The following is a 25,332-nucleotide window of genomic DNA, read 5'->3' on the forward strand; positions in this document are numbered from 1 at the left end:
TGAAGTAGAGAAATTGTGAAGTTTGAGAGGCCACTTTTGAAAACAGCAATAAAAGAAACCATTTTCTCCGTTGCAATACTCTTTTGAATGAGTTTTTTGAGTTATTATAGAAATCTTTTTTGACACTTTTGGCCCCTGTAGAACCCTGATGCCATCTCCCTCAACTACACATTTTGGTTGCATGTCTAGAGGTAGATTACAGTGTCAGTTATCCAAACATCAAGGCCTTCAATGCTCATGTCTGCCAACACAGGGACGCCGGGACAGAGAAATTCATCTGCAGCAGGTGCAAGGCCGCTGCCACCACCTTTGTCATCATTGCCAATAGGAAGTCTACATTAATGTTTAACAGAGCTGAGACACACATATATTTATAGTATTAATTTTTTCGAAATTCTATTGTTAATTAATAAATTATATTCTAGTGAATTTTAATATTAAAAGTGTTTAGATTTTAATGAACCACTCGTTATGTGAACTTTGTAAAAATTAAAATAATGGGATATTTGTACTTAAACTATTTGAAAAAGGGTAATTTTGAGAATAATGTGGAAGTCTCCAGAAGGATGGTTGACTTAGATACATAATTCAATTATATCTTAGTACTTGAACATTCTTTCATATAAAAAAAAACCTGTCCTTTAATTGAAACTTTTTATTGGGAATCTATCTCATATATTCCAACGTTCATTTGCCAAAAGCAATGAACCTATTCGTTTACTTGCCTAAGTCTTCTTATTTCTTGGGAAAGAGTTCCTAGATGACTTTTGACTGGCTTTCATCTTCCATTAGTTCAGTTTTGGAATCTGTCTCTTTTGTGACAAAGGGCTGACTTACAAAGATAACGAAGATAACCGTTTAGGATTGCAATTTTTCAAGGGAATATGAAATTGTCCATTTGTGAATTACTACTTCATACATAGTAACGGATGATCAACTTAAATAGAGTTCTTCGTATGACAATAATTTCGAGTAACTTTTAGGAAAGTTCTCATGAGAGCCAAGATAATTTGTATTTAGGAATGATAACTTTCTAGCTCTTAAATAAAGGCAACAACAACAGACGAACATCTGCCAAGAGTTTTTCCTCATACAGTTTATAGAAGTTTAAATACTATCTTGATCATATCCCTATGATCCCTTGTGCAATCCGTTTCAACTTATTGAATTTGCCTATTTTTTTCTTTTTTTTCATTAAGTTAGAATTTTAATTATTAATTTTAGAATCAATGGGTTGTGGCTAATTTCAAATTAATTGATTTAAATTTATTTGATTACTTTTTTGAATATTATAATATTAGCAAAGATTAAGGAGAATGATATTGACGTTATTTTTTAATTCTACACTATTGCACACAATTTAATATTTTAAGAAGATAAAGTGAATCAGAAAAGTGATGATTTGAATTCTAAAAGTTCATGAAAATATTTCATTAGAAATGGATTAGACCATATTTCAACCAAAAATTGAGAATAACTGTGAGAAGTTAAATAGTAACAATCTTTAAATAATTATGAAATAGATTTCAAATGTCAAAAATACTACCTTTAATTCATTCATATTGTGTATTACTGAAAATTGTCCATTCTCCGTGTATATTAATATTATATTCCTTGAGTACTGTAGTATGTGAAATTATCCTCAGGTTTTAGCAATCTTTTCCCACTCAGCCGTCAAGCAAGGAGCTAAGATACTTTTTTCTCCATAGCTGTACGTCAGTACTGCGCTTTGTCCGCTTCAGCGGACCAAACAAAAGAACTATACCCAACTGTCCACTAATACCATATGTAAATATAGATTAATTATGTCATAATTAATTATTAAATTCTGTTATACATAGCTTATGAACAATTCTTAATAGTACTGAGTCATTATAATAAAATTACATATTTTGTAGCACGTCAACCCAAAAGGAAGCTAGAATATTTTTTCTCAAAATTGAACATGGAATACCATTTCCAACAAATTATAATTCATTTCAATGGACAAATGATTTTGGAGGCACTGTAAATTGTACTTAAATTAGTTGTTAAAACTCACGGCTACATTTATAGAATTAGGAAATTAATAAACTATAAGTCTAAGACAATATTGGGGCCAAATTAAGTCAAATAGATAAAACGAAGATTTTAAACTACAGTTAACATTCTCAGGTATCTCAATTCATCCCAGAAATTTGAATTCAAGCCCTACAATTGATCGTAATATCTCTTTGAAATATTGCCTGTCCTTTTATAAATAAAAATGATTGAACTTTTGAATATATGATTATATGATTCGTATTTTTCATCAAAATAAATAGTTTTTAAACTAAACTCTTACATGTATGACGCCATTGAAAAAATACATTGCAGCCAAGATTAACAAAAATACCTTTAACATTGATTGCAAACAGTAACGTTCAACATAATATCCAACTCAAATATCCACTCAATGTAAAGTACTTTAAATCAATATGGAAAATGTTGTGTGTGTCTTTGTTTTTATTTTTGGCTGTAAAGTACTTTTGAAATAATTAAGAGTGTGAGAATGCGTTTTGTCGAATGCAAGATAAATTAAATTATTACTGCTTAAGAGGGACATAATAAAAGTGATTTACTTTTTAGAGTGAACTGTTGCAGCAAATAGGAGTTTAAACAGTTATTTATTATCAGAAATGTATCACAGAAAGTGGAAAACGCATTTTAACAAAGATTTGGGTATTTGTTCTATCTATCAGAAGGAAATCAGGAGGACAACTTTAATGAACACAAAGTTAAGCTCCATAAGAATGGCCCAAGCAGCAAGTATCAAGTAAAAATTGATCATAACAAGCAGAAAACATTGAACTTTGCTATTCAAAAAACTTCTTCTGCTACATCATCATCCCCAGTTACTGTATTCTCCTCTTCAGATGACCCTCCTCTAGTTGAGGCCTCACTGCCTGAACCAAGATCTGAACAGTCCGTTTCTGTTCGAAGAGAAAGCTGTTCCAGACACAGTAAATAATGGCGACTCATCAAATTACCCCGGATTAAGACTTCCTAATCTCGATATTGGGCACATTTTTTCTTCTGAGTAGCTCTTTGTAGTTTACAACAACAATATTCCCTCTACAGAGGACTCTGACACTAACGACAATAAGCAGCTGAGCTGAGAAGAGCAATGCTGAGGAGACGGAGTTTGTGGGCGGTGCCAGGAGTACTCCAACGTCTTCATTAGCCATCTCGGTGATCCGATACCTAGCGGGTGGGAGCCACAACTGAAGGACACCCAGACCAGAACCAGATTGGAGACTGAGTGGGAAACTGTGGCTAAAGTTGAGAGAGATCTTCCTCTGCAGCCCAAGTTACAAACATACAGTCCTTAGATAGATGACAAATACTACAGAGACTTTCAAAATAACTGGTTCCGTAAGTTCCCGTGAGTAGAATTTGACGAGGTTGAAAAGTCAGCCAAATGTTTCGCCTGTTCCAAATTTTTCATTTCCAACCATGGGAAATTTGAGTTCAAAACTTGGAAAAACAGTTCATTGTTGAAAGTTCATTCAAACAAAAAAAATAAAAACTGTGGATGGAAAAGTGGATCAATTTCATCACACCAAAGAAAAAGAATACTTCGGCTCTCGGCCAGGTTCAGTCTCAACATGCTGAGGAAGTCGTGAAGTGGAGAGCTTATTTGAGGTATCTTTTCCAAACTGTTGGTTCCTCGCAAAGCAAGGATTTGCTTTTAGGGGCGATTACGAAACAATAGAAAAGTTGACGGAATCTAATGAAAACGATTGATGAAACTTTTTGGAGCTTTTGTCCCTGGGTTACACGACTCTCAGATTTTCAAAGATAAGCTGGAGGCTGAGGTCAAAAATTTGGTTCAGCTGGCGCAGGTTTTGCCAAGTAGACTTTACCTAACATTCAAAATGAGCTGATAGAGATTATAGCATCCAAAGAGACGGAGAATATAATTAAAGATGTCAAGACTTGTGCCGGCTTGTTTTCTGTGATTGTTGATGAGATAACAGATACGTCAAATACATAGCAGTTCAGTCTGTCACTGGGATATCTAACGAGTGAAGGGATCAAGAAAGAGAGCTTCCCCAAGTTTGAATATAATATTTGTTTAAAAAGCTTCATGAGGCTGTCAAGAATCTCAGCCTTAATCCCGCCCGCACTGTCTTCCTGGCCGCAGAGGGTGCCTCTAACATATTCAGCATCAAGCAAGTTCTCCATGCCAGCCGGAAGGAGGCGGCCCCTGTGTGTCTATATCCACAGCTACGCCCATGTCCTCAACCTTGTAGTAAATCTGAATCCTACTCCCATGAAATAGATTTCGATGTTGCAATCAATAAGATTGTATGGGAGCTTGAGAGCAGGTTTGCCACCTATGATAAAATGTTTAAAATTGATCTTCCTCTAGGCAGATAATGACACAGAAGACATGGGTTCGTCACAAATTGCTGCGGAGTTGATAAGCTCGGGAGTGTTCCGCCTGATGCCGTAGATAACAAGGTGATCGTGATCCTGGCCTCAATGCCCTTCAGCAGCTGTGAGGCAGAGCGGTCATTCTCTTGTTCAGAAGGCTCAATAAGCACATGAGGACCACCATCGTCTAGGAGATGCGTTCCTCCTTCACCCTCTTCAACATGGACAGGGTGATGGTGGACATAGTGCTCCATAAAGACTCGGACAGTTTGATTGACCCCTTTGCGTCAAGTAAAGAGAAAAGAAACTTCTTCTTCTAAGTCATGATAGAGAACAGGTGCATTTTTTCTTCATTTTTTCAATTATTTATTTTACATGTGAGTTAAGATCATTAAGATTTGTGAACACAATCTGGTACCTTTTTTGTCGATGTTACTGTTATATAGTCTATTATAATATCGTTCATTAAATTCATCCGTTATTCTTTTCTAAATACTTAAGGAGGTTTAAATTGTTTGACTTAATTTTATATTTCAGAACTTTTGCTCTCATTCTCGCCCCGTGCATTTGATACTCCTTCCTTTCTGAAAAAATTGGCATTGACTTTTCGTCTAGAGTTTTTTTGTTTTTTTTTTCTTCTTTTTTTCCCCCAATGTTCGCCTGAAGAAAATTATGGGCAGATATTCTTGCAAGATGTAATCCGTAATGTAGCATTTGTCCTATTTAAATATCCCACGTTCACCACTGAAAATCAACCGTTCACCCATGTAAAGCGGACCGAAAAATCTTCTTGACATACGGTTCTGTTTTTCTCTAGTCCCAAATCACGTATCAAATCATTTAACTATGGCTGGTTGAATTCTTTAGGGTAAGAAGATATATCTTATGAAACTTCAAACTCTGGATCATTTATTTCTTCAACGTCGCCTTGATATTTTAACGGAGATTCATATGTTGGTACCGGAATTTCATCAGAATGAGGGATGGCTCTCGTTGCTAAACACAAATTTGGATACACGAAACAAATTTTATTTTTGTTTGTAAATCCAGATACCAGATAAATATCAATCAGGGGAATTCTACTTTGGTTCCCGCCAAGCCACAGGTACACGAAGCGGTATCTTATTACGTTTTCCCATAGTCCATTGACTTAAAACTAGTCTATAAGAGTTACACAATTTGTGAGGTCTCCACGATTAATCTTTACCCATTGACATTATAAAAAAAGCAAAGTAAGTTATCTTCGTCAAATAATTGAAATTACTCTTCTGACTTATAAGTGTGTAACAACCACAGATATAGCAAAATAAGTTTGAATTATTTCAGCACAAACGTATAGAAGTATTTGTTGAAAACATTTTGCACAACTACAATTAAACTAATATGATCTTATGAAAAGTATGATAATCAAGATTTTTTTTTGATAAAAGAAGATATAATGAACAAATACTTCAGAAATTAGAAATTTCTAGATTTTTTAAAGTCAGATTTATGATTTTCAATGATCTGTACTTACAACATTCAAAATAGTAGTAGCAAAACCTTATATTTATATATCTATCCTTGGGAAAAAATAGTACCTATTAAAAAAAAAAGATAACTAGTTTTACTGTTTTCGGAACTGCATTTTGGTATTGCTATTAATATATCTAAGATACCCTTATCATCATATAATTGATTAATTCCACTTGATAACGTAAAAAGTTATTGCTTCAAGCATCCATATAACTTGAATAAAATATTAAAAACTGTGTTATGTTGAACCCGACTCCGACTTGTTAAAAATAACATTCTCCGATAACTTATTTATTAATGAATAATCATCATTAAAGACTAGGGCAGATATAAACAAAATTCATCATCATTCATTCATGACCTGACTTCTATGTTCTCCAAGAGTTAGAACCAAAGATAAAAAGATCAGAACAGGATACAGAATTAAACAAAAACTGTTTTATAATTAAAAAATACACTTTTACATAAGTTTTAGTAACCTTGCATTTAATTTGGTGTTTGTTGTAAGGGTAAAAAATGACTCAGATAGATTATAGTCCCAAATTACATTAATCACAGATATTTCAGAATTTAGAACACTAAAAGAAAAACAAAGATTATTTTTGGATTCTGCGCTCACAGATAACTTTTGTCATTGGTTTTTATTTATTTTTACAACTTTTGACCCTTTAATTGTTCCCTTGTGTAACTAATCTCTAAAATTCTGTCATTTTTTTACTTACAATCTCACCCATATAGTTCTATCATGTAGAAATATGGCTTTACATCGTAATTATAGTTTAAAAACTTGTATTAAAAAAGGTTCTAAAGGTCAATACTATTACACTCTAAATAAGGCCATAAATAGGGGTGTTCTAGAAAGCTGGAGCAGCTTCTTCTAGTAGGTAATCTGAACATGATTTTTTACCTACTTTCTCATCATTAGTCCTCTGGGTTATAAGAGCTCCCTATCGAATTCTATAATATTTTTGATTCTGATTTAGCTCCTGTCTTTGATGATACCTACGCAGGGATTTTTGAGGAACATAGTGTTCCAGATTTCATTCGTTCAGGAACTATAATCCTATTCCATAAAAGGGAAATATATTTTAGATATAGGTAACTATAGCCCAATTACTTCATAATGACGTCAATACTAAATATTAGATTGGCGAGAGTGCTTCCAATCATTGTTCTAGTGAACAAAAATGATTCATAAAAACGAGAATAGCAGAAGACATTACTCTCATTATCCAGATTCTATTAGCGAATTAAAAATAAGAGGAAGGGCTTTGCTGTATATTTGATAGATTTTGAGAAAGTGTTTTCCTCTGTCTCACATAGTTATATACTTTGCCAACTAATCAGAGATTCATTTCCTCTCCAGTTCGTCTGTATGATTGCCAGTCTTTTGTCGAGCTCCCTGAAAAAGATAGATAGGAGGTTATTCTTCCTGATACATAGTAAAGTTAATAGAAATATAAGATTATACCATAAATCATGTAGGATTGATGTTGGACTTCAACCACGCTATTTAATATTGACGTCATAATGTATGATTGGTTGCATATTTTGTAATAAACTATCTGTCTTTTCCAGCAATCCGTACAATACATCAAATTAAAATTTCTAGCAAGCCCGATTACATAATGGTCTCACCTTAAGCTTTAAACCAAGTCCCAAACGAGCACAAAAACAATAAAAAGGTGGAAAATATCTTAGCCATAATTAACTTTTTTTCCTCCAAATTATGCCTTTAATTTGGAAAAAAAATGTTGGATCTTATAGTAAGAAATACTATGTTTTTGAATGTTTTGGTTAACTATAAATTTTCTCTTGTCTGCTGTCTCAGTGTCAAAGAATTTCCCTTGCTCTTGCTCAATATTGTCACTCCATGTATTTTATCTATATTAACAAACCCCATTTTGTATCAAGTAATAATATAGGCAGGAATAATAGCGATCTAAATCCCCTATTCTACTCCAAGTCCAACAAGGACTTGCAAAGATTTGTTGGGAGTTATATGTATAGTTAGTGCTGAAAATTTTGTGTATTTTGAACATATTTAAAAAAAAATGGTGCCCTGACAATTTGAGAAATGATTTGGAGAAGAGCTTAACCCTCATGACGTTTCGTCAGATAATCTACAATCAGCTGTGACGAGGGAGGAGGAAGAGAAGGAAATAAACAAAGACATTAGTAATAATTACTTCAATGTCGATCCTCAATTCTACTCTTAGTCCAACTAGGACTTTCAATTTTAACTCAGCAACAAATCCTAAAGGATAATCTCCGTCTATATTGGACACACACGAATGTTCAATCAGGGTTTGAGTACAATGGAAATCTTATAATTTCATATTTTTTCACCTCTATTTTTTTTCGAAGCAGTTGTTATTATTCTCATATTTTTGAAAAGAGAACATATAACATATAAGTTTAAAATAATCACTTGTGCGTGAAATATGAAAAGTAAAAATGATGATTTAGTGGGGAGGTATTAGTCTAAGTCCAACGAGTTATAATAATATCTGGAGGAGCACAACCTCCAATCACCAACCTATTGTGGCGAAAAACATCCTTTTTAATGATCAATTTGACTTGGTCAACTCATATGAACTTTGTACTTGCAAATTTTCGTAATCAGGATCTCTAAATATTATAAATCCAACCTGAAGAATTTATTCGAATCATACTCAAGGAATTATACTTAAATTCTCAGTACCTAAAATAATAAATAAATATAAACAAGTTCATTAAAACTACACACATCTAACGATAAATTATTCTTATTGCAATCAAAGGAGGAGAAGTGGCTTCTGTGTCTTTTCTATTAAAGTTATATTCCGCCTCTCAAAAGGATCTGGGCGGAGGGTTAGCTCTTTTGTCAAAAGTTTTATCTAAAATTTATAACAAGGTTCTTATTGACCTATCGACTAGATCTGAACTCGAATGGAGATCAGTAGTCTAACTCACGTATACATCTTTGCTTAATATTCAGGTAAGACCTCTCCAACAAGTACTTGAGCTCACTCTTTCCCACATGGGATTTAGTTCAAAGGATTATATGATATTGTAAACCTATATATCACTCTACTTCAACAGAGGATATAATTAGACAGAACTCTTCAAAGAGAGCTTTTTTTAATGGGCTATAAAATCTCAAAGGTTTAGAGAAAGAAGCAATGGAGTGTAAAATTCTTACTGTACATGACTTGCATCAAAACTCTGGCTCTTTATTAAATCAAGAAAAATTTTCCTCTAATGAGATCCGGAAGCCATCATAAACATCCCAGCCCTTGCCATTGAAGAAAGAGAGTTTCGTCTTCATATAGAGGAGAGGCATCCAAGGTGTGCAAAAATTATGTAAAATCTTTAAAGTTGCGGGACACTTGGCTAATAAGAATAAAGGAATCCTTCCGTGATGTAGTGGAAGGAAGTAAACTCGCTTAACAATTCCAGATATCCACGGGCTGCCTCTTTTTTAATAGTCCCTGTAAAGACTGTGTGAAGTTTTTTTAACAGTGTTCTTCATTTATTCGTGGAGTCCCCTTTTGATGCCAAACCTCCTTCCCCAGAAGTGTGGAAAATTGACCTGGCACCAATTCTGGATCTTGTTGGCAGTATTAGCAGGGGCTCCACCTTATTGCCATATGTATGGCCTGCCAGCAGCTACAGTATCTATCCAGGGCTTCATCACGGTCTTCAGGACATCAATGTATGCAACTGCATTGATTTTGAGGCATTGGGCGAACACATGGGGAGACATAACGTAGCCCTCATTGCAGACCACCCAAGAACCATCACCTGGGCAGGGAACTTCGTCTTCATGATGATGGGCACCTCCTTTGCGTACTGGCACAACCAGCAGTTGTTTTTACTGTTGACCTTTTCATCTTGATTAAAATTCTTTTCAACTGATAAAAAGATCAGAATGCAAGGAGAAGGGGGACTTTTTGAGCTGTTGACGAGAGCCTTGGCCTTGGTCAACATTCTCTCCTTGGTGTTCTGGTTCATGAACTCCCCCTTGCATAGGCTGTAGCTCTTGTACCTCAGATCCTCCTTCACAATGGTCCACAAAAGCCAATAAGAGCAGCCCACCTCTCTTGAGATAGCCCTCATGGACACCGCTGGGTCGACATCAACCATATCTTGGATGACCTCCAGCATGTCCTTCTTCTCAGAGCCGCTGCAGTGCTTGTGGGACTTCCTCTTGACATCAAAGTCATCATCCTTCACCCTCCTATTGACCAAAAGTTGTGGTAGAGCCTTGCCACCTTTGTTACCGTGGAGCTTGGAACGTTGTGAAATTCTGCTATTTCAACATAGGACCTGCCCGAGGATTCTGGAGACTATGGCTCCCCTTTGGACCTCTGCAACCAGCCCATGCATCCAAAGTGAACTGAATTTGCTTTTTTCCCAACCCTATATATATATACTCTTGACGTGTTAAAGAGCAGGACCCTAAAAAGCACATTAACCGCTCAAGAAACCGGTTTGAAGTGGCACTACGAACACCCCACGTACCCTGTAAGTCTACTTTGATTTTAAGTTGTATAGAATAAGTCAATCCGTCATTTTTTGTTAAAAAACTTTTTTTTATGATTTCAAATATGATCCAGATATGGAAGAGAAGAGGCTTAAAGTAACATGTGATGTTGATATAAAATTACAACTACGACAAATATTATAATCTTATAATTGTACAAAGTCCATATGAGTTCATCAAGTCGAATTGATCATAGAAAAGGATTTATTTCAACTTAGAACTCAGTAAACTCATTTGCAAGTTCTTGTTGGACACACAATAGAATTGAGGGTCGACATCGCTGTGACTGGTATCTTCTTCTCACGGCTAATCTAATCTAATATCTAATAAAATCTAATAAAATTTCGTGACAGGTAAGCTGCTCTCCAAACATTTTTCAAATTGTCAGGGTTACCATGCTGATTTTCAGGTTGTTTTTTATATACCCAAATGCATGTGATTTACAGCTTCATGAATTACTCATTATAATTAGTTTATTTTTAATTTCGTTACTCTATTGAACATCATAGAGTAACAAATATTGTTAAGTTCGTGAAGAATCGATTTGAGTGACTATGATACCGTGAATCTGTGGGAAAGGAATGATGATTATCACGTTGAAAAGAGAGGAGGAAGAAGAAGAAGAGGAAGAAGAGGAAGAAGAGGAAGAAGAAAGGAAAAGGGCGTGGATGAGTGATGAAGAGAGGTGAATTGAAGTGAATTGAAGTGAATGAGGTGTGGAGCAAGGACCAAGAAATGTCAGCGGGAGGAGTATTGGGCTCGTGTCAGAGTCTTCCAGAGGAGAAAGAAAATCCAACGGAAGATTCTATTCGTGTGGTGTGTCGTTTTCGTCCCCTGAATGATACCGAGGAGAAGACTGGTTCCAAGTTCATAATCAAGTTTCCCGGAGGAGGAGACGACCAATGCGTCTCCATTTCTGTAAGTGTGTGCCCCATGCGGCCCCTGTGCCCCCTCTTGTGATGCTTGTTTTGCTTTGAAGGGCAAGTTGTACATGTTCGATAAGGTCCTGAAGCCGAACGTTCGTCAGGAAGAAGTCTACGATGGTGCTGCCAAGAGCATTGTGAAAGGTGAGTGACGGGCCGTGCGCCCCTGAGCCAAGCTGATTTATCGTGATTGTAGATGTGTTGTGTGGTTACAATGGAACCATCTTCGCTTATGGACAAACGTCTTCTGGGAAGACTCACACGATGGAAGGCGTGATCGGGGATCCTGCCTTGCAGGGAATCATTCCCAGGATTGTGGATGATATTTTTAATCACATTTATTCCATGGAAGAGAATTTGGAGTTTCACATTAAAGTGTCTTATTTTGAGATTTATCTTGATAAAATAAGAGACCTTCTGGATCGTAAGATTCTTTCTAGTATCGTATGCATATATATATATTATAAATTGGGACTGTTCTAGCTTCCAAGGTGAATCTAGCGGTTCACGAGGATAAAAATAAAGCAGTTTATGTCAAAGGAGCGACAGAAAGGTTTGTATCTAGTCCTGAAGAAGTTCTTGAAGCGATTGAAGAGGGCAAGTCGAATAGACATGTTGCTGTAACTAACATGAATGAGCATTCGTCTAGAAGCCATAGCGTTTTTCTGATTCATGTTAAACAAGAAAATCTTGAAAATCAAAAGAAGCTATCCGGGAAACTTTATTTAGTCGATTTAGCTGGTAGTGAGAAAGTTGGTAAAACGGGTGCTGAAGGAACTGTTCTTGATGAGGCCAAGAATATTAATAAGTCACTTTCTGCTCTGGGTAATGTTATTGCAGCTCTTGCAGACGGCAATAAATCTCACATTCCTTACAGGTACTGCTGTTTATTTTATTCATAAGTTTCCTTTAATTGTAATATTGTGCATAGGGATTCAAAGTTGACTCGTATTTTACAAGAATCACTTGGTGGAAATGCTAAAACCACTATTGTTATATGTGCATCACCTGCTTCTTATAACGAATCAGAAACTAAATCGACTCTGGACTTTGGAAAAAGGGCTAAAACTATTAAAAATGTAGTTGCAGTTAATCAAGAATTGACGGCGGAGGAATGGAAGAAAAGATATGAAAAGGAGAGGGATAGAAACTCCAAATTAAAATGCAAAATTGATAAATTGGAAGAAGAGATTCGAAAATGGAGGGCCGGTCAAACTGTAGATATTGATGAACAATTAAATCTGGCGGAAATGGAAGAATCTATTTCTGCTGCGCCAAGCTCTACAAATTTGAATAAACCTACAGCTCAACTTAGTTTAGTTAGTTCTCATATTTCATTAGAGGATAGATCAAAACTTACAGAGGAGAGGGAACAATTATATAAAATGTTGGATGCTAAAGATGATGAAATACAGGAACAGTCTCAGCTTGTGGAAAAATTAAAGGAGCAAATGTTAGAACAAGAAGAGCTTATCTCATCCACAAGAAGAGACTATGAAAACTTGACGAAAGAGATGTCTAAAATTCAAGCTGAAAATGATTCAGCCAAAGATGAAGTCAAAGATGTCCTTCAGGCTCTTGAAGAACTTGCCGTTAATTATGATCAAAAATCACAAGAAGCAGAAACCAAAACTCGCGAGTACAATACCATCTCAGATGAGTTGTCCCAGAAACAAAGCCAACTAAATTCGGTATCATCAGAACTTCAAATTGCCAAAGATTCAGCAATCCAACAAAAAAAAAGAACCAATGAAATGCTGCGTTCTCTTCTGACAGACCTTTATGAAGTTGGCATTGTTATGTCTAAGAATAACGATCTCAAAAAACCAGAATCTAGTAACATGGACGGTAAGATAGAGGAAGAGTTCACAGTAACTCGTCTATATGTTTCTAAGATGAAATCGGAAGTTAAAAGTATTGTTAACAAAGTGGCTTCTTTGGAATCATCACACACAACATTTAAGAACAAGCAAGAAAGTGTTGAAAAGGAATTAAGCGATTACAGGCTCCTTATAGGTCAGCATGAAGCCAAAATGAAATCGCTTGTTGAAAATGTGAGGGAAACGGAGATGAAAAAGCGTACTTTAGAAGAGTCTTTGGATGTCTTACAAGAGGAAGTTTCACAACTCAAGGCTTCTGAAAAAATGCACCAGATGGCTAATGACGAAAAAGATCAACAAAAGGAAGTTGAATTTAAAAATGCTTTGGAAGGTCAAATCTCTTCTCATCGGGAGCAACATCAGAAACAGGTTGCTCAACTGAGGAATGAAATCATTGAGAAACAGGACAAAATTGGACAATTAAAAGATGAAAATCAAAAGTTGATACTATCCACTGATCAACTTCAAAAAGATTATGATCGACTAAGAGAAGTTGAGGGCGAAAAATCAGAGAAATTAAATGTAAGAATAAGGTTTATAACTATTTTTTAATCATTTTATTACCGATACTCTATAGGAAATGCTTCAAATGAAAGATCGTCGGGATCAAGCCCAACAGGATCTTAAAGGACTAGAAGAGACTGTTGCTAAAGAACTACAAACTTTACATAATTTACGAAAGTTATTTGTACAAGACTTACAGTCTCGTGTAAAGAAATCAACGACAGGGGATGAATTAGAAGAGCAAGGAGGATCTGTGGCACAGAGGCAGAAGATTTCTTTTTTGGAAAACAATCTTGATCAATTAACTAAAGTTCATAAACAATTGGTCCGAGATAACGCTGATCTTAGGTGTGAATTACCAAAACTTGAAAAACGTTTGAGAGCTACTATGGATCGTGTAAAGGCTCTCGAAACAGCCCTAAAAGATGCTAAAGAGGGAGCAATGCGTGATAGAAAAAGGTATCAGTATGAGGTTGACAGAATTAAGGAAGCCGTTCGACAGAAGAGTTTGTCTCGGAATAGGAATTCTGCGTTAATTGGTAAATATATCATATAATATGTGAGTATTATTAATAAAAACGGGCAAAAAAATAAATGAGAAAGATATAATTAACTACTTAGGTTTTTTCCCCCAAATTTAATGCCTTTAAATTTAAGCATTGTTAGATCGATAATATATAAGATTCAGTATTAGTTATTGTTGATTTTTATTTTTCCTCTAAATTTAATTGAGAGGTATATTTTTCTTGACATTAAAATTAGCACAAATCTTTTTAGGTACTTATTTGCCCCTTTTTGTAATATACTGTATATGATACTTCTCGTTATGATGTGAAAAATGTTTTCTGAATAAGGAAATTAGTAAATTAGTTGATTTAGCCACTAAGTAAACCTAGTACTGAAGTTGAGCTTTTACAGATAAATGCTCCTCGTTACGCTTGATTGGAGGCTGTTGTGCCTTTCAATTAATATATGAATTTCCTTTTTTTTGATTTTCCATAAAAATAAACTTTGATCTTATCTGATTTAGAGTTTGAATTAAAAATATTTAAGTAGTAATTTTTCAATTGTTCTACCGTTGTTTTTTTATTTAATAAATCTAGTTAAGCCAATCCGGGCTGGTCATCATCCAACTACAACTGCACTACCTGCCGTTACAAGGCATGGTGTGTCTGTTCGATCAATATCCAGTACTCAAGAGTTAAAAAAACACTGATATTTTTGTAAGTATTAATTTATTGTTGCATAAGATCAAACGTTTTAAGATACTTTTTTCAACCTGTAAAACAGAGAAATTATTGTTTGACGGTAAAAATACATTTAATTACAGGGGCGTCTATAGGGCCCCCTTCAATATTTTTTTTGCGTTCACACTTTAGACGATTATTGCTTTTTACAAAAAAATGTAAAATGCCTCGTAAAATTTTCAAATAAAAATAACACTATTTTTTTCCAAAACTTTATTCGTCTTTTCTAATTAAAAATGCCTCGTAAAATAAAATCTTGTGGATCCACCAGCATTATATATATATATAAAGAACTAATCATGTTCTTATTGGATTCAGAGTAAAATTGTGGATCAACAAAGGAGTAGTTCTAGCAAATACCCTTGTTTATTGCCCTTTCTCCTTCCTCCCTTGTCACAGCTGATTGTATTTAGTCTAATGAAGCGTCATGAGCATTATTATTTCTCTCCTCCAAATCATGTTGAATTCCAGTGTAGAATGGTCATGCTAAAAAAAAGAAACCGGAAATCAGTATGATAATTTGAAGAATGTTTTTTAGGAGAGAAGGAATAATGCTCAGAACGTTTCATTATATCAGCAATAATCAGCTGTGACGAGAGAAAGGAGAAAAAGATATAAATAAGCGACATTTGCTGGAATTACTCTGATGTCGATCCCCAATTCTACTCTGAGTTCAACAAGGATTTACAATTATAACTCCTCAACAAACCCTCGGGGGTATGCTTCGTCTTTTACGTGCAGCACACGAATGTTCAATCAGGTTTTGAATTTAATTGAATCTATTTCGGAAAGGATGATTACTACTCATGATTTAAATAATAATGATAACCGCTGAGGAAAATAAAAATCTTAGTTTTTATTACCTATTACAAATTAAATGGGCTGCTAAAAACGCTTCAGATTTACATCATTAAGTATATGCCTGCCAACTAGCAAAATATAAGTGCATTTATTAATTTTCTTTCATATTTGGAAATTTGAAACGTCATCAACAGGCAAAGAGCACTATAGATCGTTTGCAATGACGTCATAAATAGAATAATAAATTGAAAGTGACGCCAATTTGGAGACATATTAAAAATATTGTTAAATAAACAAAGAAAAAATTGTAAAACAATTGTTTTTAAAACTTAATCTAATGCATGTATAAAAAAACTCGTACAAAAAAACAAGTGGATTCCAAAGAAGTATAAAATAAATAACTAGAAAGCTCCAATTCAAACCCGAAAATTAATGTGCTCACAGGAGTAGACTGTTTCAGTTATGCCTCAAGATAAGCTAGAATATTCTTTTCTATGCTGTATCTGTGGCTCTCCTGTTTCAATTGACGAGTTTGCCTCTCAAAGAAGACTTTAATGTCGGTTGCCGTAGAAACACCCGCCAGTTCCTTTCTGTCCAGAGATACCTAAGTCATATTCTGTTAACGAATTTTCTCAATCAAACTACGTTTTTCCACTATTTTTATTTAGTAAATTGACATATGATCTCAAAATCTCACGCTAGCATAATTTCAAAAACTTTAAAAAAACATTAGTTCATGCTCAAACTAATCATGAGGCTTACTTGGATGATAGGGCATAAAACTTCGTAAATACATGTCTCCTAAGACGGTGGTTCCGTAACTTTTTGTCCTCAAGGCACACCATAAAACAAATTTTAAAAAAATTGACACACCTTTTTTAATTACACCAATCATTTGGATTATTATTTGCTATTGCAAATAATATATGGTTGTCACAAATCGTACGGCACACTTGAAGTTGTAATATGTTAAATTTAATTGCTATCATAAAGAGTTGTCCAATACACCTATACGAAAGAAAAAATGAGCGCCGCTCATTTTTAATTGAGCTGAACGGGAGCGCTCTCATTGCTTTAAAAACGAGTGGGAGTGAGCTCAGGATTTCTTTATCGGAAAAATGTTCTGGTCACTAGACATGGGCTGTTGTCAAAATATAATCTGATACGCTATCATTAAAAAATAATATTTCGATTCTGTATTTTACAAAAATATAAGATGTACTCGTATCTCTGAATGCCTTTTTTGTTTTGTTTTGTCACACTTTGTTTGTTTAGTTTGCCAGCAGACTCATATACTAAGGATACAATATTTAACAAAAATCAGAACTAAATATTTATAAGGAGCTTTTCAGTGACAAGATATCTCTAGTTGGGCATAAAGATTCAGCCGAGATAATATGTAAAATATTAATTAATTCATCGATCGTGAACCATCTGACAGCATTTTTTATTCATAGGGAATTTTCGTATCAGTTGTTTTATAACTTAAAAATAGTTAAGCTGTTTTTTTACATACTCGAAGTTGGGAAAATTTAAATAATTCAACTTAACACCTCTCTTTGTTTTCTATAATATGAGATTTAATATTAAATAACATGATCGAAAAAAGACAATATATTAAATAGATTTATTTAAAATGTTGAACCTTTTATTGAAGTAACAAATTTATATTCAAACAAGCTAAAAACACAGCTTAATTATTATACATACTCGTATATTTAATAAACGAAAAATCTAACTTAAGCATTAACAAAAATCATTGAATAATATATATTTAATTTTAAATTATTTACAAATACTCAAATTTTAAAGCCCTCAAGTTATGAGCCATATACATTAGTAATTAACAATTTTTAGGTTTAAGTCTGGTACGTTTTTCTGTCATATTATTGCCTCCGATACTGATCAAACTCTTTTACAGATTTTACAACTTGACAAATGAGGAAGGATAGTTTATATATGGATAAGCCTATATTGTTAGTATCGGGACTTGCTTATTTCTTCATCATTCAAATCGAACCAAATAAGTATCTGGTGGAGTTTGGAGATTTTTTTTTACTTCTACGGCAATTTATTCATTAGTTACTTTTATAACTGATGTTCCTACATCTTATTTATGGGGGTGTAATGAGATATAAAATATCGGGCAAATCATCCAAAATGAGTTTTTTTTTTTTTTTTTTCCTTTTTAGCCGCAGTATGCTTAACCTGAGTGTATAAATTATTTGAATTTTTTTAATGAAATTTTGTAACGTAGTTTCTATTAGTACTATATAAATATTCAAAATTATTTTTTCATCAAAAGTGTCCCATGTGTCATTGATGGGCACGTACTTATATGTACGCTTGGAAAATCTCCTACAAAAATATTTTTTCTTATAAATTAAAATGATGCTTTGATGATATTATGACTAATTTTCGTATTCTTTTATTCCAAGTTTACTTAATTACGATAAATATGATAAAAAATGCATTGATAAATATTATTTACAAGTGTTGAATACGGTATTTTTCAAAATAATTAGCATAAAAACCTGCGTCATACTTTTTGCATCTAAGCATTTCGTTTATTTGTTTTGACAATTAGATGTCCTACATTATCACAACGTACAGAAGAAATACTGTTTTATGTTTTAAGTTTGGCAAATAGTGGTGTGGTTATTTTCACCATGATAGTTCACTAAGGATTTTGTACATACTCGTCTAAAATCAATTAATAAAATATTTTGTTTGTCCTTTCAATTTAAAATTATACCACTATTTCTATAAACACGCCATTCTTGAACTATTTTCACACTTTAAAACCAATTATAAAATCACCAATACTATTTTTTTCTTCGTAAACTTATTGCATAGTTTGAAAGCAAATAATGGGATAGGTCAACCCCTCCATAGTGTTACTATAAGTTTTGCAGAAATGTGGCTGATTTAATTCTACTTTTTTCTTCGCGAATTGATCTTTTTCAATTAAGATTATTTGCAATATAAACTGGTCTGCTGTCCTTTCAAACAATGATTACTGTATCTTTATCGTTCAAGTACACTTCAATTCCCTTCTTTTCATTTTCATTGATTCCTTTTTTGATGGGATGGAAATTTTATGGAGTCTATTGGATGTATCAGTGACTGTTAATCCAACTTTGTTTTTATCTCTCAAGTTGTATATGAGGTCCCAATTCATAACCATTTTATTGTGTTTTGGCTTCCTCAAAAAGAATGCAATGAAGAAGCTCGCCGGAAGACGTACCTAAAACGTTTATCTTAGACCCAAATTATGTGAGTTTTGATTTGGTGTATTTTTTATATTGTGGGGTCAAAAGTAATAGACCATCGATTCATCCATACAAATATATTCAAACGTTTCCACATATTTTTTTGCAGTTCCGTTTATGGTTTCAAAGAGAATTGAAACTTTCCAAAGGGATTCTGATAGTTGTTGTTAGCGAAATGTGTATACAGTAGAAATTCATCAAATCTATTTTGGGACATTGCTTTTTTTTATTAAGATATTTATTGAGTCTTTGCCAATACATATTTTTTTATGTCGCTTTGAGATAGCTACTTAGTAGTATCACTCGCTCAAATTGTATCACTTTTCACCTTGTTACTAAAGGTTGGATTGTTTAAGTGGTAGGCAGATAGTTTTTTTCTATACAAGAATCTAGTATGAATAATTTTAAGAAGTCGTAGGTATCAAATGGAATGTTGAAGTTATTCCATTTTTGAATTTTCATACGGTGGAATTTTAATTTAGAAGCGATATTTGGAAGGTGACTATTTTATCATAACATTTAGATTCGAGTATCAGTTGAAATATTGGTTTCTTTTTCTATTTGTCTACAAAAAAGAAGAAGAAGAAAAAAAAAAAATCTGATAGACATATATGTTTAGATGTACTTGTAATTTGTTTTTTCACAAACAAGCATGGGTTAAGCTTCATCAAAATTTGGCTCTTCAATTTCGTCTAAGTCATATTGATGATGAATACAAACCTCAGTATTGGAGTTCACCAAACCTTTTCGAAGACGATTGCTATCTTTTTAAATTGCTTCTTAGTTATCCCTATCTTCATAGGTTTGCTCACGAGGATATTCGAATGAAATTACATAAACACTTTTGGATGCATCTGGAGGGTCATTCTCCATAGGCAAAAGAATTTGTTGAAGATTCAAATTTTAATTTCTATAATTATTAGTATAATTAATTTCAACACCGATGTTAATTAATTGATGGTTAGGTTTCTTTAGATAGACTTCAAAAATTAAAAAGTTTACAAAAGTAGGAAAAGTAAGACATTTCTACGGTTCATTCCCAAACGTACATATATGTACTTACAAAATTTATGCATTATTAAATAAAATTGTAGCAAAAATAAATAATGGGTGGGGCACATATCAATACCTAATTTTAAAATATAAAAATCAACAAAAAAGGGTGTGCTTATTCCTTTTAAAGCCCAGTATGCTAGACCTTCCTCCAGAAAGATCCATAATGCATAAAACAAGGACCTACACTTATAACTGCAACAAATCATAAGTGTTACTTTGCTTGTTGCATGCACTAGTGATTACTTTATACTTAAGTTATATTTCCTCTCTTTAAGAATATAAGAATAATAACAACGGGTTCTGTAAATAAAAAACATAAATTCATCTCTCAACTAAAAAAACCGGTCTCTCCTTCATTGTAATATTATTTTCATCTATGGTGATTAACATGAACAAAATGATGACCTTTATGAGTTCTGCATTTTGAAACTTGCTGTTTCTTGTTAAGTCTCTTCATAAACGTTATAAGTTTGACTAATTGATGAGCTATAATAATTGTCTTGTTAAAATTTCCAAGTTTGCTTACATAGGCTGCTATATATATCTCTGGCCTAGGCTACAGTAAGTGTTGCCAGGTGCAATTTGACATTTCCTTTGGAAAGTTGGACATTTTTGTTGCATAATCGTACTTAGACGTATGACCATCATTTGTGTTGTTAACAGTGACTTGAAAAATAAATTTGCCAAAAAATGGAATTAAGTTGTGAACATTTTCGTGCGATCATTTTTCAGAACTTTCGTCGTGAATTATCACAAGAGTGGATTGATGAACTTAAATCTTAGTATAGCGATGAAGCACCATCCTATAACACTGTGAAAAACTGGTTTAATGAATTCAATTGTGGCCGACGCTCGCTCAAAGACTAATTCTGTGAAGGTCGTCCAAAAACGGTCGTTGTGCCAGAGAACATTGATGCTGTGCGTGAAGTGATCATGCAAGATCGTCTTGTAACATACAGTGAGATAGAAGCATCTTTGGCTATTTCTTCCACCGGCATACATTCGATATTGCATGTACACCTGGCCGTAAAAAAGGTTTTTCCATGTTGGATCCTGCACAATTTGACAATCGCTCGAACGAAGGCTCGTGACGATTGGTGCAAAGAAATGTTAAAAAATACGCTCGCGGTGCTTCAAAAGACGAATCAGGGATCTATGTGTATGATCCCGAAATAAAACAACAATCGACGGTGTGGATCTTCGAAGACAAGACAAATCCAACGAAAATTGTTCGTGGAAGAATCATTACGAAGCAAATGGTCGCCTGTTTCTTCGGCAAAACTGGTCATGTGGAGACTGTTTCACTTGAGCATCGTAGGACATCAATTCTGGGGGGTACATCACAATTTGTTTGCCTGAAGTTTTCGGAGAAATTCGAAAAACGAACAAGAGAAGACGAATCATTGTTCACCATGACAATTCGAGCTCTCACACATCGGCTCTAACCAGCGCCCTTTTGACCGGCTAAAACGTCAAATTGATGGGTCATCCGCCGTACAGTCCTGACTTGACCCCCATGACTTCTTTATATTCCCGCACATCAAGAAAAAAAATGCATGGTCAACGATTTTAGTGGCAAGAAGATGCTGTTGACGCGTTTAAAAGTAATGTTTTGGAGGTGTCTCAATCGGAGTGGAAAAAGAGCTTCGACAGTTGGTTCGAGCGCATGTAAAAGTGTATTAATCATGCTGGAGAATACTTTAAAAAACAATAAAACCATTTTTGATTATAAATATTTCCATTTTCATTATTAGGCCAGAATTATATATAGCAGCCTATGTATTTCAATTGAAGTAATAATTATCAATTTGATATTTTTTTAGAAATTCAAATAGAAATGATAATTCTGGCCTTTTCTTAGAAATATGTTTTTTCCAATTTATGTATTCATAAATTCTTCAAAAATCAATTTTTCATAAATTGGTACAGGATATACCAGGTCCACCATGATTATTTACCCATTTTAACACAAAGTATGGAAGTCCATGGCAGGATCCTGCGTTAATTAGGAAACGAGTTTATTTTAAACACCGCTGATGGAAAACTTGTTCATCTTCCTGGCCATGTCAACAATTGAGGAATTCTGTTTTTTCTTGAAGGCCGACTTCCGGTGGTTGACGTACAAGGAAGGTTTTTTGTCTGCTCTTGGAGAGTGTCTGAGGTCCTCCCCAACGTTCAACCGCAAGAAGACACTATAAATCGTTGAGAGGATCGAGTAAGGAGATAGAAAGATTCAGGATTATTTGTTCACAATATTATCTCTGTCCAAGTCGTTTCTCATTATTTCCAAAAAAATATGATGTTCCTAATTGCTATTCTGGTTATGGATCTGAATCAACGAATATATCTGCATCACTTCATTCTTTTTTCCAGGACGAATACTCCAAAAGTTCCTGGCTATGAGTTATTCTTAGACAAAGCACCTTTCTCAATATTCAATAACTTATTCACTCCACTTTCAGTATGGTGATTTCGTCTGCGATTTGATTTACAAACCGACACAATTAAAAAAAACAAAACAAGATAGAAGGAAAATTTAAACAAAAATTCACAGCAGATTTTAAAATATTCCGAAATATCTTTCCAGTCAAACCCAGAAAGATTGTGCTATTCCAATGTATCTACGTCTACTAGGATATCAAGTTAAAATGCAGCCATTATTATAGCAGGCCAAGCTTTTATTCCCAAGAACTGTCATTGATTTCAAAGATTTATGTACAAATTCTCAATGAAACGCTTCAATGCAGCGTCCATTTAATAATTTAAATGAATATTGCATTAAAAAGGATATGGTATTCGTTTTGTGTGATAAGAACTTCAATGTATGGTCCAAGCTTATCCAATAGAACCTGAAACCCCGAAAAAATTGTCAGTGCTAATAATCATAATGTCCATCTTAGAAGAGCAATGGAAAAGAATTTGTAATGAAAGACATAAATAATACAACTTATGATATGACCAGCTTGTGGCTTCAAAAGGTTGTCCCTCTACTTGTAAAAAAAGAAAAAAATATTCCTAGACTAAACTACTCGAACAACACTAAAGTGTACTTTACTTCTTCTATGGTTGTGTAAACATAACTTGCCTATAAATTCATTATTAATATGAGAGTAAATACGTTATGGAAGAAGAATGATTTTTTTCTTCTTGCAAAATATTGTAATTATTACTTAATGGTGTGTATTAAAATTTACTAATTATGGCATCAGAGTAATTCGTTTCTTTATATTTACTATATAGGGAGTGGGATCTGTTTTTATTTCTTTTATCTCATATCTCATTGTAGCTAATTTAATTAAGAGTCATGCCAGCTAAACTGCTCTCCTATCAAACAATCAAGTTGTTAGGGTTAACACTGATTATTTTTTTTACAACTCAACATATGATTTACATGAAAGAATTGATTTGATTTTTTACTATTTCTCAATTTTGACAATCGAATATCAGAATTATGGTGACTGATAATTAAGGTTAGGTCCTTCAGTCAACATTGATTTTGTGTCAACTGGTCAAACATATTGAAATAATGAGTTTGTCTTATTCGTCTTAAGTTTTGGGTGTCTGGCTTGCCCAGTACAAAATGGTAACAATAATATTTCGATACTAAAATATTTAATATATATTAATTAAACTTACATTGAAAGATGTAAAGACTGACTTCTTAAGAATTCCTTTACAGCTATGTAATATTCTTTTTTTCAAAATTTTAATGGAGTAGAAAAAAATATCCATAACTAGCTTTCTGAGTAAAAGTCAAACATTTTCATTCAGAATTGTATTCGCCCATGAAATTTTGCTGTAAATAATATTTATTGCACTACATATGTTTTTTCTTTTTTAAATGCCATATTTGTGCTGGAAATGTACTATGGATATTGAATTATAAATTTTTTAATCTATATAATCTACTTTTTTAACTTATTTGAATAATTATATATGAACTGAAATTGTGGTAATCTTGATATTAAAATTTTGAAGTACCGTCCTCCCATTACTTTCTAATTTACAATTTATAACTACCTTCAATGTGTTTAATTAATAATATAAAATTTAATTTTCTGTCTTGTTTTTATTTGCAGTCTTTGGAAATCTTTCTTTTGAGATATATGTATGGTTCAAATTTAGAAGACTACTTCTGCTAGAAGATTGACCATGATATTACTTCTACATTAATTTACTGTTATATACATCTGATGTAAATTAATATTTTGCTTACTACTGCTATCTGTTAACTTTTCTTCTTCATTGATAATTTATTCACTTAAGAAAAAAGTTACTCAATAATTGTATTTTTAATATATCACTTTTAATTCGGATTGTCTAATGAACTTGTCATTTTTGTATTAGTTTGTTGGCAAATTAAAATTAATTCGTAGTTTTGAGGTATTTTGTTATATTAAAAATACTATACCTTAACTTATAATCTAACTTTATGCTAATTTATAAATATTGAAACCACGTTTTAATTTTATAATAATATTTTGAAGTTACTTTCACCATAATGTTTTAAGTTTGTATGGCTGATCCAGTAACATTTTAATAATACCAAAGATTTTTTTTATTTTGAAATGAATAGGTATTATGTTTAGCTTTATGTAAATGTTTTCACGTTTTTTACTTGAAACTTTACATAATATTGATTTTTCTACAATTACGATTGTAACCATGAAATATAACAAAACAAAAAAGAAAAACAGCTTTTGTCCGTTTCGTTAAAAAAATGTGAAACAGTTAAAACAAAATATTTCAATTTTTAGTTAGTAGAAAGAAGAAAATCATCATTTTTCTTTCTTGTTTAATCCCTTTGTTGATCAAGTTGACTCAATTTGGTTTATTCTTGTTGATCAGTAATTTGAAATTATGAACTACTAGCGGAAGTACCAGCCAATACCCGGAGCAACCAAGCATCGACTAAAAAACCATTTTCTTTAATAATATTTAAGATAACTCCCTAAAAATCCTCTAGATTTTTAGGAGCAAACACACAAATAACTACTCAATACAATATTACTTAGTGATAAAATCCTGTGTACAATGGGCATGTTTAAAAAAAAGAAAACAAAAATGAACATGGTAACCATCATAATTTGAAAAATATTTCTATATTGTGATCTAAAACAATTGACTACTACGCCAAGCACTTCAATTAAGTGAAAGAGTACATGAGTGTTAGGTATGGAAACAAAAACAAAAGATATTTTGAAAAAT

At 33.3% G+C, this 25,332-nt stretch overlaps 1 protein-coding gene across 2 annotated transcripts; it reads left to right on the plus strand.

Moving 5' to 3' along the window:
* Positions 1 to 10,505: 10,505 nt before the first annotated feature.
* On the plus strand, positions 10,506 to 24,440 carry Khc (kinesin heavy chain). Of its 2 annotated transcripts, none has more exons than XM_040722082.2 (9): positions 10,506 to 10,794; positions 10,951 to 11,359; positions 11,421 to 11,508; positions 11,561 to 11,788; positions 11,848 to 12,241; positions 12,296 to 13,766; positions 13,822 to 14,287; positions 14,852 to 14,971; positions 24,204 to 24,440. In XM_040722082.2, exons 2-8 carry the CDS (start codon positions 11,177 to 11,179, stop codon positions 14,962 to 14,964), a joined length of 2,943 nt encoding a protein of 980 aa, XP_040578016.1. In that variant the 5' UTR covers positions 10,506 to 10,794; positions 10,951 to 11,176; the 3' UTR covers positions 14,965 to 14,971; positions 24,204 to 24,440. The 2 variants fall into 2 exon arrangements, with proteins under 2 accessions (XP_040578016.1, XP_071748091.1); XM_071891990.1 differs by lacking the exon at positions 24,204 to 24,440 and adding an exon at positions 17,718 to 19,566.
* The last annotated feature ends 892 nt before the right edge of the window (positions 24,441 to 25,332 follow it).

Source organism: Lepeophtheirus salmonis, chromosome 12 (assembly GCF_016086655.4).
Source record: "Lepeophtheirus salmonis chromosome 12, UVic_Lsal_1.4, whole genome shotgun sequence".
NCBI classification, from domain to species: domain Eukaryota; kingdom Metazoa; phylum Arthropoda; class Copepoda; order Siphonostomatoida; family Caligidae; genus Lepeophtheirus; species Lepeophtheirus salmonis.

Coding starts and splice junctions, on each gene's coding strand:
- Khc (XM_040722082.2), top strand. CDS start 11,177: ATGTCAGCGGGAGGAGTATTGGGCTCGTGTCAGAGTCTTCCAGAGGAG. Junction 11,360..11,420: donor ACCAATGCGTCTCCATTTCT/GTAAGTGTGTGC, acceptor TTTGCTTTGAAG/GGCAAGTTGTACATGTTCGA. Junction 14,288..14,851: donor TAGGAATTCTGCGTTAATTG/GTAAATATATCA, acceptor TAATAAATCTAG/TTAAGCCAATCCGGGCTGGT.